At 34.4% G+C, this 13,155-nt stretch overlaps 1 protein-coding gene across 4 annotated transcripts; it reads right to left on the reverse strand.

The window, feature by feature from the left end:
• Window positions 1–782: 782 nt before the first annotated feature.
• LOC109005695 (phosphatidylinositol 4-phosphate 5-kinase 9) lies at window positions 783–8,997 on the reverse strand. 4 transcript variants are annotated; one of them, XM_018984735.2, is made up of 9 exons: window positions 8,780–8,994; window positions 6,398–7,802; window positions 5,849–6,016; window positions 5,151–5,316; window positions 4,163–4,273; window positions 2,738–2,925; window positions 2,124–2,281; window positions 1,602–1,767; window positions 783–1,258 (listed from the first exon to the last, which is right to left on the reverse strand). In XM_018984735.2, the coding sequence occupies exons 2-9, from the start codon at window positions 7,660–7,662 to the stop codon at window positions 982–984; spliced, it is 2,499 nt and encodes an 832-aa protein (XP_018840280.1). In that variant the 5' UTR covers window positions 7,663–7,802; window positions 8,780–8,994; the 3' UTR covers window positions 783–981. The 4 variants fall into 4 exon arrangements, with proteins under 4 accessions (XP_018840280.1, XP_035544120.1, XP_018840281.1 ...); XM_035688227.1 differs by having other exon boundaries at window positions 8,906–8,984; XM_018984736.2 differs by having other exon boundaries at window positions 8,672–8,785.
• Between the last annotated feature and the right edge of the window lie 4,158 nt (window positions 8,998–13,155).

Raw genomic sequence — 13,155 nt, forward strand, 5'->3', positions numbered from 1 at the left:
GCCTTCCGAATGCAACCTATACCACTACAAATACTGACCTCCTCTACTAACTAATGGGCCCAAGGCCACTTAGCAAGATCGTAAAAATAAAGACAGTTCAATCAAAGCTAACAACAGTAAATAGGCCATGACCCGACTCAAGGGTAACTTGAAAATTAAAGAAATGGCCATAGATCCAACCAATAGGACTGATCCAACAAAAGCCCACAATGACTTCAGTCCATCACTGTTCATGTACTGGAGTGTAACAGTGTGGCTGTTTCTTCTACCCAGCCCATGATGTATAGCTAGAGCTCAAGGTTTTCGTTTTTCTCCTCGATTTTTGGCGAATGTTCTCGAATCTCATCAGACCTCTTATAATACTATAACATTTCCCTCCGCAGGGGACGATCGGACAAAGTTTTGATATGAGACTGGCAGGGTATTATTGCTCAATTTGGATTGAGAAACACTCTCAATCCATCTCATCCCATCTCATCATTATAAATTTTACAAATTTTTACATAAAATATAATAAACAATTCAACATTTTCAAATCTCAAAACAATAATAATATTAAAAAATAATATTCTAACATTTTATTCAAATTTTAATTTTCATCCCGACTCATCTTATCTTAACTCACTATCCAAACCTAACCGAAGATAAATCGCTCCCTGCTTTAATTTTTTATTTTTCACAATTTTTGCCATATTATTAGTATTTAGTCGCACTAGCGAATAGCGGAGTGCGAAAGGGATGAAAGCAAATTGAGCAATGGATGTGCTTCGAGAGAAAACTAATTAACCATGAGAACAGAATCAAATTCACTCTTAACAACCAACATTTGAGATGTGCTTAGGAGGGGGGCTGACTTTCGCCTGTTTGACAACACTTTACAACACAACTTGCATGACGCTTCCGCCCACTATTATTCTTATACAACAACTCATCATAAAGATTTCCCACAAGAAAAATATTAAGCTTTTAGACCCAAAAAACTTAACTTGTTGCAGCATTTGGAGGGAAAACTTTTTGAATGAATTCTAGGAAGCGCTGAGAGTAGAACGTAGGGTCCACGGCCGAGATGGACAAGGAATCGAACTGAAGAGTTTTGTATGCGTGTTCAATCTTCTTACTCATGTTGTAATCTTGCAGAATATCGATTATTCCCAGGTATAGAACAACATCGTATACCTCATGAAACATTTGGGTTTCCTCTTTTCCCGGAATCTGCTCAGCCCTTGCTGGCATGTTCACACCAAGCTGGATTTGTAGCCTGCTTAACAAGGTCGCATAGAAAAATAGAATTCAAATTCTGTGGAAATACAACAGTAGCTATGATGGGTGAAAGTGGAAGAGGCTTTAAAGATATTCTAAAAAAGAAAATCTTTCGACTGATAGCAGGGATCAAGCATCTAAACATTTTACGATCTTAAAGTCAACCGTCTAGTGCTTTCCAACATTCATATTTTTCTTCAAAGGTAAAGGATACTTCACAGAAAGCTTTGCATATGAGAACCATCAGTTACTTCATCCACCGCCCCCCAACAAAAAAAGAATAAGAAAAACACCATCACTGCCACTAGGATTAACACACTAGGCATTTCAAGAAATCATACCTTGCTGTACCAGGTAGCAGGAGATCAACTTCCTCATCACCAGCAGAGGATGCTCGTAGTCGGCTACCCCTGATGTGAGGGCCCACGACAACACTGCCATCACCGGTTCCACGAGGAACCAAAACAAGGCCTTGTGGGTAGTTGGAGATCTCATTCTCTAGAGGGTCTGAATTGAAACATAACCACCAGAATTTTGACATCTGTCCTCTAGATTAATGAATATTGCTACTATACACCTTTGTAAAAATAACAAAAACGATATGGGTCAAACCACTAACTATGTCCCAGGATTACATGTACCACCTTCAGATCACAGTGTGTTGATCTAATTCAACTGAAAAATAGCTCAAGGAGAATCTCTCATTACTTGATAATTCTCCAGATGTTGTATTACATGACACTAGTTTTCAGTCCTACTCATTTTTTTTAACCTCCCTTAATCAAGATCCTTCTTACAGTTGCATTAACAGATTATGCAAGAGAACCGAATTTTGAACAGAAGACATTAAATATAAAACCTACCTTCTTCTGCAAGCATTGCCAATCCATCTGTTGCTGTTATATTTTGCTTGAACATGAGAGAGCGCAGGTGTTGGGGAGCTCGATAATGCACACCCAACAAAAGGCTGTAATCCATAATGTGCTGTCCTTCTAAGAACTTACTGTCTATCTCAATCTGCCTGCATTTTAAAGGGAAAAAAAAAATATGAGGAAAGTGTAGCCCATATCTGTGTTAACAATATGCACAAGGCCAGCATAAGATGGATGCCAGAGTTCTAATCCACTTAAAACAACAAAAGAAGAAAAGAACAATCAACAATAAAGAATTAGAACTTTAAATTTTAAGCAAGCCTAACACGTGTATGCCAACTAAAACCAACAAAAATTTGTCAGTAGGCTAAAGATGAAACAACTTGGAATTTGGAATGTTTCACACAAATATGGCATCAAGACAGAAACTATAACAAGCACGACTTTTAATGGACAGATTATTGTCTTGCAATCTTCATATTTTTGCTTCCAGCATCAGGTAGTAACCTGGGGTCTACTGCCATATCATCCAAGCCACAGGCAATTGATATGTAAACTTCAAGTCAGAAAGAAATTTACATAGCAGCTTTGATAGTATCACTTACTTCAATAAAGCCTCCCGCCAAGAGGGTTCCAAATAAAAGCAATAGGTTAGATCCAAATCTTTAAGTGTAGTGTTCTCATCAATTTCAACCTTGTCTGCAGAGCGTCCTAGTGAAGAACCTTTCAAATCAAATCTTCGATGGATCCTTAACTCTGTGCAGAACATATTTCCCATTACCACAAAGCGAAACTGCATGGTAGGAATTAAATATGAACTAACTATTAGCTTATTGTGATATGAGATTCTTTTTTTACCAGTAAATTAATTTTATTAATGATCAAAAGGCACTATCCAAGTACATGGAGAGTATAAATCAGATACATCAAACTAGAAGAAGAGATAAAATAAAATAAAATAAAATAAAATAAATAAATAAAAATAAAAAGGGTTCTGAAAGCTACAGCAAGAGAAACATAAGTGAGAAGCCATTCAATGGTAAAATGTAATAGAAAAGAAAGCTCTGAGTTCCTCCATCCTCATACTATCTTCGAAGTTCTCATTGTTTCTCTCTCAACATGCACCACATTAAACAGAGCGGAATTATCTCCACATAAACCCACTATGATGATTCCCAAATTTTCCTTTCCAGCATTCTAATGAATCTAACACTTGTCTAGGCATCACCTGGTTAAGCCCAAAGATACAAAACTGCTTGCCAAGAGTGCTGGCTATCTCACAATAGAGAAGTGATCTACAGATTCCCCGTTCCTCCTACAAATGCAACACTACTCTATCACCATAACATGTCTCCTGCGTAGGTTGTCCAAAGTAAAGATCTTCCCTAATGCCCTTGTCCAAAGGAAAGAATGCCGCTCTCTGGGAGGCCTTTCTCCTCCAAATGAACTTCCATAGAAAGCTAGCACTTGCGAAGAATCAATGCATTATAGAACAACTTGACTTCAAGCATCCATCTCTTAGACATGGACCAGATGGCCCAACGTCTCTTCCTCGTCTTGTTTCAACCGATCAGAATAAAATCGAGCAAAGAATGAGTTAAAGAGATACATCTCCCAATCCTGTGCCACACTAATAAAGTCTACAGTCCATTGAGAAGATCCGTTTAAGAACTGTAAATGATCTTTCTACTGATACATCCTTAACCTGAGCAATGCAAAATAGATTCATAAAGACCCCAGAGGCTGATCTCCACACCATGTATCATGTAAAAATTGTATCATAGATCCATCGCCCACATCATTACTGATATGTTGAGAAAACTCCCTCCATCCCTCAGCATCACACATTCTTGAAGTAAGTTTAATGAGAGGGAACATGAGACAAGTCATGCAAGAGTCAACTTAATATGAGATCAAAATTAAGTTGAAACCTGTGGATCATAAACGGTAAAAGAGAACTAATGGCTACAACATTAGCGTCCATGGAAAAATGCTTTTGGTATTGAACGAAGCTTTATTGTGCCAATTACCTTTTGACCACTTGAAGGTTTGATTCTATGAAGGCCAAAAAATTTGGTAATGAGAGTGTTCTCATACAACCTCACATGATGATGATAGTTTGGAAGCATTCTTAGAAGAACCTGCACCTCAAAACTGTGGTCACTATAACTTAAGAGGCATATAATGACAGGCAAAAAGAAAAAACTATATGTACATTTTTTTTTTTTATAAGTAAAGAAATAAATACAATAAAATATAGCAAATGTACATTTAACTATAGCAAATGTACCGTTGCTCAAAAACTTATTCACAGTAGAGATGGGATATCAAATATGGTCCTCGTCTCAAAACAAATAAATCCCATGCTTTGAAATCTAATATGCAAATACCCACACACCATAATACCTATTCTCTGCCCCCATTAGATTGGATTCAATCTTTTATTTGGCTTTCTAGTCATAAATCAATCATTTGTCATCCATCATTTGCTCACTACCAATACAAAAACTGGGTCTAGTCTCAGTTAAGATCAATGAGCAATTTCATCAATGGTATACCAACTACTACAGTACCACCACATTCAAACTTGGTAGAAGTGATTAGTAAGTAGACAATTCTCAACAATCATGAGCAATTAAGGACTAACAGTATAAGTTGGTGACTACAGAGCAGAAAGATATCCCTAAGTCTATGATGCTTTTTAAAGCTTACAATGGTGGATAAAAAAATTACCTGAACAAACATATATTGAAGAGTTCTGGTAAAAGAAGGAAACGAGAATATGATGGCAATGAAAGTTTAATACATTATTTGAAAATCGGAACCTTGTGAAATAACATTGTTATCATTTACCAAGAAATATCCATCAGAGATAAGTAGCAATGAGGCTATGAAGGTATAAAAAAATACAGTAATTGCAACAAAAAAAAAAATTAAATTCCCATCAAACACTATTAATCCTTTCTTTTTCTTTATTATTCATACTATTAATCTTTTCCACTAGAGAAATAGACAAACCTTTACTTCAGATTTTCGTAGCGTCTTAATCATGAAACGATCATCTTGGGATAGGAAGAAAACACTACCGCTTTTCCCAGGAGAAGAAAGTTCCCTGAGAGCATCATTCCCACAAATGGACATCATGTAATCTGCAGCATCAATCTTGAACAACTCCCGTAAATTCCTACATGTGAATAACATTTTCATCAGCTTCCAATACATACTAACAACAAGAAATGTCCCTGCATGAATTATTAATACAAGTAAGAGGAACACTGCAATCACAAAACTTTCTGAAAAACATAACCTCTCAGCAAGTGAAAGAAGTTTATTGCTCTGGTTATGTTGCTAATTGAAGCATAGGAGCTCACAAAACATCAGGAATGACCATTGCAAGCATACCATCATACAAAATAAATGGGCCGCATGTAAGATTCAACTCAGCAGTAGATGTTTTGATGATCAAGAGAGAACAATGGATGAGCTTAAAGTTTTCTTTTTCAAGTCTTTTTTCCTATGGGCAGGAGCTATAGTTTGTAATGGACTTAGTGTCCATGATCTTCTTCTTTCTATTATAACCTCTAGTTAGGCTTTTTTCATGTATACTTCCTGTGTACCTGGGCTTTGCCTATTTCTATAAATACAATATCTTTGATTACCTATAAAAAAAAAAAAGATTCAACTCAGCAGTAATGAAACGAAGATCGACTTCTCACCTGAAAACCATTGGGCAATAATCTTTCCACTTAAAATCCTCTGATTGATGGGGTGGTGTCAGTTGGGATCCTTCTTTGGGAAAGTTCATCCAAAAGCTAGCCCGGGGACCAAAATCGGATGCCCGAACTTCTCGCCTCTGTATTGGTGTAATTTTCCCCACAGTGTATCTGTCCATATTCTAATGCATGGTCAGCAACTCCAAAATGCAATGTACCGGAATATGAGACAACAACAAAAATAATTGTAGATTTCTGCAGCAATGAGTGGAATGTGTCTTTCCCATAAAGGTCTGATAATTACATTTCGCTATATACTTTTCATTATATGAAGAACGAAAGATCATGCATCTACAATCAACTGTTTATTTAAAAAGAAATGGTTAGAGTTTAATAAAATAATTTTATCCAGAAACAACACGGGTTTTTGTCAAATGAAAATGTAGATACCTATAAAAAAAAGTTGAAAAAGATAAGAGCAGTGTAATGAAAAGTCATAACTGAAACAGCCTATATAAGGGGATATAGTAAGAGTCAGAAACTTGAGAGCACCTGATTCCAAGCTGTAAACTGAGCATTAGGTCGTAACTCCTGTGACCTTTAATGATTGCTTCACCAGGCCTCTTAACCTCTTTTGCAAGTTTCTTTTGTAGGCGTTTTGCTCTTTTAGATGATGCCGAAAAACTACTACTTAATACAAGCTCACTGATTAATACCCCTTGCATGTATTCTCGTTCCAGGACTGGAATGTTCATCTCCACTGCTTTTTCACCGCCTTCTTGGACAGACTCAGTTAACCCTAGTGACGAAGCATGTCCAATCACTTTTTCAATTGATACCTCAAGACTCCAGCGCCTTTGCAGGGAAACATTCCTGTTGCTAGTCTGGTCCAAATTCAACAGACTTCCCTTGGAGAGCTTATCGGATGAACTATGACGAGATCTCTGGCTCCCACCGACCTTGGCATTTTCCATTTCCACAGAAGCCACATGATGGATATGTGCAAGGTTCTGCTTTCTCAAATCTGGCAACAGACCTCTTTTCCTCAAGGCATTGATGTAAAGTTCTTGTAAAGCAGGCAGTCGGCTGCCTTTGGGATAAAATGATCCTTTTCCATCCTTTAAACCACATGTCCAAGTTCCAACATAGCAGCCTCCATCACTCCATGTATACACTCCAAATCCATGCATCATTCCATTTAACCAGCTTCCTTCAAATGAGTCCCCGTTCATCCAAGTAAGAGTTCCTTTGCCAGACATTTTGCCTCCTTTCATGTTTCCTAGATAAACATTTCCATTAGCCCAGCTGTACTTACCAGGCCCTTCTGCTGCACCCTGAATCCAAGAGCCTTCAAAGATGTCTCCACTAGGATAAACTTCATATCCCAATCCATGTTTCACATTCAACCGCCATCGTCCCTTATAGGTCAAATTATCAGATCCAATATATGTCCCTGTACCGTGCATATAGCCACCTGAAAATTCACCCTCATAGACTGCCCCAGAAGGCCATTTTAGTTCTCCCTTCCCATGCTTCACCCCCCGTCTCCACCCACCTTCATACATGCAACCATCTGACCAGACATACTTCCCTCTACCCTCAGGGATGCTGCCAAGCAATGAGCCGGAATATGATTCCCCATTGGTAAGTAAGAGCTCCCCGACTCTAAAGCCAGCAATTTCAGAAGTATGAATAACTTCACCATTAGTTGATAGGGATGTGCGGTCTTTGTCGGAACTGGCATCAAGAGATTTTGTTCTCTCTGCATGAGAAATTGCTCCTTCCACGTTATCAACGATGGCCACAGGGCCAGACATGCATAATGCCCAGAAGGAAACAGTTCCTTACAATATTATAACTGTCTCACACGCTCTCATAAGCCAACAATGTTGGATATCGCAAAAAGATCTTATTGTGGACTTGTAATTATCCCCCCTAAAACTCCTCGTCCTTTGAACTGTTAGCAGAGAAGAGATTAGAGACTTATGAGTACCCTGGCAGAATAGAAGCTTTCAATGGCACAAGAATCAAGATAGCTTAATGGGAGAATAATTTCTTACTGAATTTCCACACTTAATATATCAAACCCAAGAATACAAGAATTGGAAAAAGAACTGGGTAAAAAGAGAAACAAGATGCATAGACATAAAAGAAAGTAACTCGGAACAAGGAGGAACTGATTATCGAGATTTTAACTATCTGCAAGTGTGAGCAGAAAGATCTTTATCAATTTTCGGAACTGCATTCTTAAATTACATATCTAGACAGAAACTTCTTTCAAAATTGCTACTGTCCAGTTATTCCATTGAGTTCCTTTACCCAAATGGACGGAGGAAAAATGTATTTTTGGAAATCAATTTCCTTCTTTCTTCCGGCCAGAAGTAAAGGAGCTGAAATAAATCTTTATTAACGAACTTAAAAGTAGTTGTATCCCCGGTCCAAGTTTAAGGTTTTTGGGATCAAAAGGAAAAGGCATTTTCAAATATGGACCGAAACTCATCTAATTTTCAAACAGATGCAAAGACAGCTCAAGATCCAGTCATTTGAAGTGACTAATCTTTTCAGAAAATTAGTCAGCTAAATTTTGTTTGTCAATAATATTTTGGTTTTTGTTTTTGTTTTAGTCTGAAATATATGTAAATCATCCACAACCTGAGCAACAAACATATAAAATAAAAATTAAAGCCGGTTCTGATTCCCAAACGATCGCATGTTTCAGCTAAATTCTGCTACAAAAGTGAATATCCTAGAAACCAAAAATATGAAAAAATAATCTCAAAAGTGAAGTGAAAGTTAGACAAGAATGAACTGGAAACCAGTACATACTCGGCGAACAACAAACGTGACGGGCGAGAATGAAAGCGAAAAGAATACACGCGTGGATGCATATAGATGTAGAAATATGTCGAAAGAACTTGTGTATATGTGTACAACCTTAAGAGGAGAGATAGGAAGAGGAAGTTGCAGGGCCCGTAGCAGTTAAAAGGGAGCTGAAAATGGGTGGAGGCGGTAGTTGTTACAAAGGGCGACTTTTTGAAGCTCTGTTTTCCCTGTACTTACTTTTGCAGCAATCAGCGTTGTCGACGTTGACGAAGATGGGATCGAATCCCAAGCAGAAGCTGGGTTCTACTAGCAACTGGTATGTATGTAAATACCCTACCCCTTAATTTCTTTTCTTTTCTCCGTCAAAGCCAATGAAACATTTTTAATTAAAATAAAATTTATCCAAATAAAATATCCAGGGGCAATCTTGGCTTTTATCTTATGCTGCGGCGAGTTTTGTTTTTATTAAAAACAACACAGAAAATTATTTAAAAATTTTAATATAAAATAACTCTCAGTCAGAAATAATGAAAATCATTTGATTTAAATAGCATATTGAAAAAAAAAAAAAAACAATTTATGGAGAATTAAGTTGTTGTCTTGTTGTTGTGTGTATATATGAATGAGAATGAGGTTAGGTGGTCAGATTTTTAAATTATGGTTGTGTTTCTAATAATTGAGATCACATTCTTTAATAAAATTAAGGCTCTACTTGAATATAGAAATAATTTTATTTCATCTCATCATTATAATTTTATTAAATTTTTATATAAAATATAATAAATAATTTAATTTTTTTTAATTATAAAATAATAATAATATTAAAAATAATATTTTATTTAACTTTTATATAAAATCATCTTATGTCATTTCAATATACATACGGTCAAAAATATTAACTAAAAGTCCGGTTGGTAGCTCACCCACGTCCTTCTTATATATAATAACTTTATGACATCTATATCTGGGGTTTGAATTTTGACCCAGAAGTTGGCCCACACCACATTTGTAATTAATACAAGTAAATTAAAAATATAATACTTATCTTAAATTTTATTATTTTTAATAAATAACATATATTGAAAATGTATTATAATTGAAAATTGACAAATATATAATGAAGTAGTAGCATTGCTTATTAAATAAGATATTCCTCTTTATTTTTTAGGTGACTTACAAATGTATCAATGCAACCAATGGTCCGAGTTAAAAGGTTAGCGTAGGGTCCTCTCACCAAAATTAATGATTATCTTCTTCCACAAACATGAATTTTAGACAGTGTGAAAATTCTATATTGGCAGCATCAAATGCTTTATTTTTTTCTATTTTTTTTTCTTAAGATGAGGTTTGAATTCAGATTTTTCATTTGAAAAATCAGATTATATATTATCAGATTATCAGATTATATATATATATATATATATATATATTTATGTATTATTTTTATACGTCTTTGTTCCGTGCATGTATGAAAGTTGACTGATACTTTTCGTGGTGTATGTTTGTTTTTGATGCTTCACCGATAAATCTAAAGGGTCCCCTACTGCATGGACAGCTTTAAGAAGTTTAATTAGTTCTTTATTTTATATTTCTTATCTGGCAAACGCATTTTTTGTTGGATTCTGGTAGTTGCAAATAGTTAATTCTTAAATCAGCGTAAAGGAGCTGGCCGCGCATGATTGCCCATTGATTGGCTATATATGCTTTTAAATGATTTGTTTTGAGTAATTTACAAGGACTCAGAGAAACACCTCTCCCCCCCCATCTAAACATTAATATCCTTGACATTTTGGTAGATAAATTAAATAAATCGGGAAAGCGACTCCATGTTCAATTAAATTATGACAATACGATACAAAAATACATCTATATATATATATATATATATAGTGCGAGCTGCTGTACAGGTCGGTAATTTTTCTTGGAGTTTAAGATCAGTTTTCGTGATGATCAATGCAAAAATTAACAGATGTGTTGAAATCATGGCAACGGATCGAACACATATATTAAAAATGAGGGGATATTATATATATAAATCAAACTGATTCGCAGATATATACATCCTCATTCTAACGATCGAGAGAGCCCTGGCCTCCATCGGTAGATCAGTACCGCGTGGTACTATATATTACTCTCCTTTTTTTTTTTTTTTAATCATCGTCTCATTATTTATGTCGTAGGATATATAAAATGGTTGGAAAAGTAATTGTTATGTTTTACTTATCATATCATGAAGAGACTGATGAATAACATTTTTCTGCATATATATATATAATATACTTTGTTCAAAATGATCGTACGTGTTGATTTCCTAGCTAGCTAGTTGATCAGTTATTAAATTATATATATATCCATTTGCTCCTGATCATCAAGGATCCCGCCGTAACCATCTGATCTCAATCACATGCAGCTTGATATCTGGAGTGGAGATCAGTGCGTATATATGGATTCCATTTTCTATAAAACTACAGCAAGAAATTAAAGTTGTTATCATGATATATATGCTCAATATATATATACATATATATAAAGCATGCACTAGCCGACCGATATATTATATCATGAGAATTCAGCTAGTCATGACAGATCATACATAATGAACTATATTTATTTAATATATACATGCAACGACAATGTATCAAAACTAAGAAGGTTTAATTAGTTGAATACATGCGAACGGATCAAGTTTGATCAACAACTATATATATATATATATATATATATATATATATATATTGCATGCTTACATAATTAGAAGAAGATGTTTTATATTACGTACAATTGGCTGTATTAATTTGACAAAGATTATTTTTCCTATTTCTATTTTCTGCGGTGTCGATCGATCGACCCAACGTCGATACTTAACTTGTTTAGTTCATCGATCGTTGTTTAATTAAAGTACTACGAAACAAAATTAAGGAAAAACCTCCCTGGAATTACAAAATCAATTAAATCTGTTCAGTCAATTAACAATAATTAATTAAGAAACTAATTAGTAGTAACTAGAAATTAATGCGCGCGAGCTTTTAATTAAGGTCTAGTTTGGATAATAAAATCTTTAAAATTTATCTCATCTCATCTCAATATACAAACATCATAAATATAAATATTTTTCAATTTTAAATATTCAATATTTTCATCTAATCATTACTTAATTATTATAATTTTTCTAGATTTTAAAACAAAATATAAAAAAATTCAACTTTTCTAAATATCAAAATAAAAATAATATTAAGAAGATATATTTTAATAATATTTTTATTAAAATTTTTTCTTTCATTTATTAAAATCGGCTCATAAAATATATTAATTTAAATCATTTCAATGTATTTATAACCCATTTCGTTATTATTTACCGATCTTCTGATGATATTGACTATCTAAGCGAGGACCAAGACAATATTTCGTCGTATTTCCCACTTGATATTACTTCTTGTTACGAGCCGACAGGATTATACACGAGAGACAGCACATATTATTGTCCATTTTGGTGCTTCCAACAACCATCCAAAGGAATTAGGTGTGATTTGAATATTGAAATGGAATTAGATTATTTTAAATAAAAATTAAAAATTAAAAAAAATATTATTTTTAAATATTATTATTATTTTAAAAAATTAAATTAATTATTATATTTTATATATAAATTTAAAATAATTATAATGATAAGATAAAATAAAATATTTTTATTATAAATAAAAATCGTATGTGTCGCCCAACCTTCATTACAGGTCGTACCATCTAGGTATTTTTTTTTTTTGTCTTTTTTTCTTTTCACATTTATTTAATATATTTAATTATTTTTAAAAGATAAAAAAATATATCAATATATTTAAAATTATTTTCTTAATTATTAAATAAAAATAAATAAATAAATTTTTTTAACCAACGATTAAATAGAAGGGTCAAGGTCAAACAAAATGAGCAAAATAATGTTTTCCATGCGCTATATATCTATTCAGATGGATGGTGATGATGGGTCAATATGATGTCCTATCATGATCATGAATAATATTAATTAGTTAATTAATTAATTAATTAATTATGATATAAAAAGAGGTCGGCTAATTACTATTCGGGTCTGCGAGCATCTTTAATTAATGAATTTTGTCACTGTCGAAGTTTCAAACTTCTATCCTCATCTGCAGCCGACCATTCGGCCCCCTCCCTGGATCCCCCCACCGCCGGTTAATTCCTTTTTATTTTCTCCTTAATTTACCCACTAATTAATATATATGAAAAAAGTTAAAAATCACAACGTCGAATGATGAAGATGGTTTCTTTTTGTCGGCCTCGAGACAGATCTCACATAACTGTCATTGACCCCCCCATGCCCAAAGCTAAGGTTCTCTCACAAAATGCTCTTGTTTTTTTCTTATTGTCACCTCGTGGGCATTTGAGTTATGCCCTCCCCTCTCTCTCTCTCCACCCACCACCACCACCACCACCACATTGTTTAATCAAAACGTTATTATAAGTTTGGATGT

Source organism: Juglans regia, chromosome 3 (genome assembly GCF_001411555.2).
Source record: "Juglans regia cultivar Chandler chromosome 3, Walnut 2.0, whole genome shotgun sequence".
Lineage (NCBI taxonomy): Eukaryota > Viridiplantae > Streptophyta > Magnoliopsida > Fagales > Juglandaceae > Juglans > Juglans regia.

What these genes read in the sequence shown, in the direction of transcription:
- LOC109005695 (XM_018984735.2), bottom strand. Translation starts at nt 7,662, where the DNA reads ATGTCTGGCCCTGTGGCCATCGTTGATAACGTGGAAGGAGCAATTTCT. An exon ending in TATTGCCCAATGGTTTTCAG is followed by an intron (nt 5,317 to 5,848) that starts GTGAGAAGTCGA and finishes ATTCACATGTAG; the next exon opens with GAATTTACGGGAGTTGTTCA. An exon ending in AACCTTCAAGTGGTCAAAAG is followed by an intron (nt 2,926 to 4,162) that starts GTAATTGGCACA and finishes CCTACCATGCAG; the next exon opens with TTTCGCTTTGTGGTAATGGG.